Source organism: Mus pahari, chromosome 23, assembly GCF_900095145.1.
Source record: "Mus pahari chromosome 23, PAHARI_EIJ_v1.1, whole genome shotgun sequence".
Lineage (NCBI taxonomy): Eukaryota > Metazoa > Chordata > Mammalia > Rodentia > Muridae > Mus > Mus pahari.
In genome coordinates, this window is record NC_034612.1 from 2,654,013 (window position 1) to 2,655,838 (window position 1,826).

Below are 1,826 nucleotides of genomic sequence, written 5' to 3' on the forward strand. Positions count from 1 at the left end.
GAGAGAGAGAGAGAGAGAGAGAGAGAGAGAGAGAGAGAGAGAGAGAGCACATGAAGGCCAGAGAACAACCATGGGTTCTGGCTCAGACCCCAACCATCATGTTTCTGTGAAACAGGATCTCTCGCTATCCTTGGGACTCACAAACTAGGCAAGGTGGGTGGCCACCTAGCCCTAGCGTGTCACCTGTTTCTGTCGCCCCGGAGCTGAGATCACAAGCCTGGACCATCACACCTGACTTCTATTGAGTACTAGGGGTCATTCCTGAAGCTGGCACCTCAAGCACTCTACCCAATGAGCTACATTTCTAGCTCCTCCCTGCTTTTGACCCATCACCTTCTGCAGTGATGGGTTTTCACTGTAAATTTGGTTGGGCAGTACCGTGGCAGCCGCACCAGACTGGAAGCTGCCCAAGGGCTGCACATATTGGTCGTGGCAGACACGACGTGAGTAGGACACACGTGCACCACGCATACCCGAGAACAGACACACCAAACGGGAAGGTGTTCCATCGGCCGGCTCACCTCCCCCTGCTGGCTTCTCCTCCAGGTTGGCCACTTGGATCCTCTGCTGTGCCTCCTCCAGCTGCTTCTGAACTTCCCCCAACGCATCTTGCACTTGCTGATGCTTAGTCTGGAAGAAAAGGATGGGATTTAGAAATGGTAGAATTTGTACCCCCAAACCCAGGTTCACGTATCAAGAAATTAGTCCTTCACTGTCACTGTGAAAGGTCGGGCCCAGCGGAGGTGCCCAGGTCACTGGGCCCTGGAAGGAATTACAGTCATTCTCATGAGACCCCTGCTTTAGTCATTACAGTATAAAAGTAAGGAGCCCTCCCTCCTCCCCCCTCTCTCCTCTCCCCTCTCCCCCTCCCACTTCCTGTTTGGTGCAGCAATGCCAGCTGCCTTGGGCTTTTACCAAAGGCTGAGCCAATGGGGGCAGCCCAAGACCTTCAGTCTCCAGTACCATGAGCTAGCCAACTTCTTTGCTTTATAAAGGAACCCACTTGAGGTATTTTGTGGTAGTAATAGAAAGGGACTAAACTGGCTAAGACTGACAATTTCACGGGGTTTGGTCACCTGTTACACATTCAGGACACACGCATGATATGTCCCCTGCATTTTTCCCACCCAAAGGTCCTTCCAAGGTCATGAGCCTGCTATGCATATCATGTCGCCACTGCCAAGTTCACTGCCCGAAGCACCTCCCAGACCTAGGAACCCCCGATTGTCCCAAGGGCCCAGGGCACAGAAGTTAGTTAACCTGTGTACCTGTGTCAGTTGGGATGACAGGTCCCAGAAGAGCCCTAGTAACCAGGACCTACCACTTCCAACCACCCCACTAGGTGGCTACCAGTCCTCACCTTGAGCTCCTGAACCTCTCGGAGGGCCTGAAGTCGCTCTGCCCGCTCACTCTCCAGCGCCTGGCAGGCTACATCTCCTTTGAAGCGTTCGTCAGCAAGCTCCGAGGTCAAGTCTGTGATCTGAGGACGAGAAACCAGGACCACTGACCCTTCTTTTCTCTATACGCTGCACACAGTAGGACCGTCCTAGGACAAACCACTTCTGGGGGGAAAGGTGATCCTGCTTCATAAACAGTGGCCGAAAACTCATACTTCAGGATGTAGCTGTTCCTGGTGTGGGAGAACTCTTTTGTTAGCACAGAGTTCTCTGATTATCAGTTTTCCAATGGCAGAGAGGAAACCTATCGTTAGTCATGCTGTCGATGGTTGTTCTCTGGCCTTCATGTGCTCTCTCTCTCTCTCTCTCTCTCTCTCTCTCTCTCTCTCTCTCTCTCTCTCTCTCTCACACACACACACACACACACAC

At 52.6% G+C, this 1,826-nt stretch overlaps 1 protein-coding gene across 2 annotated transcripts in view; it reads right to left on the bottom strand.

Moving 5' to 3' along the window:
* Nucleotides 1-1,826, bottom strand: part of Myo18b (myosin XVIIIB) — a 209,404-nt gene that overhangs the window by 113,565 nt on the left and 94,013 nt on the right. For both annotated transcript variants that reach the window (XM_029533813.1, XM_029533814.1), the window contains exons 26-27: nt 1,361-1,480; nt 522-630 (exon numbers count right to left, since the gene is read on the bottom strand). In XM_029533813.1, coding sequence (XP_029389673.1) covers nt 522-630; nt 1,361-1,480 — 229 coding nt within the window. The remainder of the gene's footprint in view (nt 1-521; nt 631-1,360; nt 1,481-1,826) is intronic.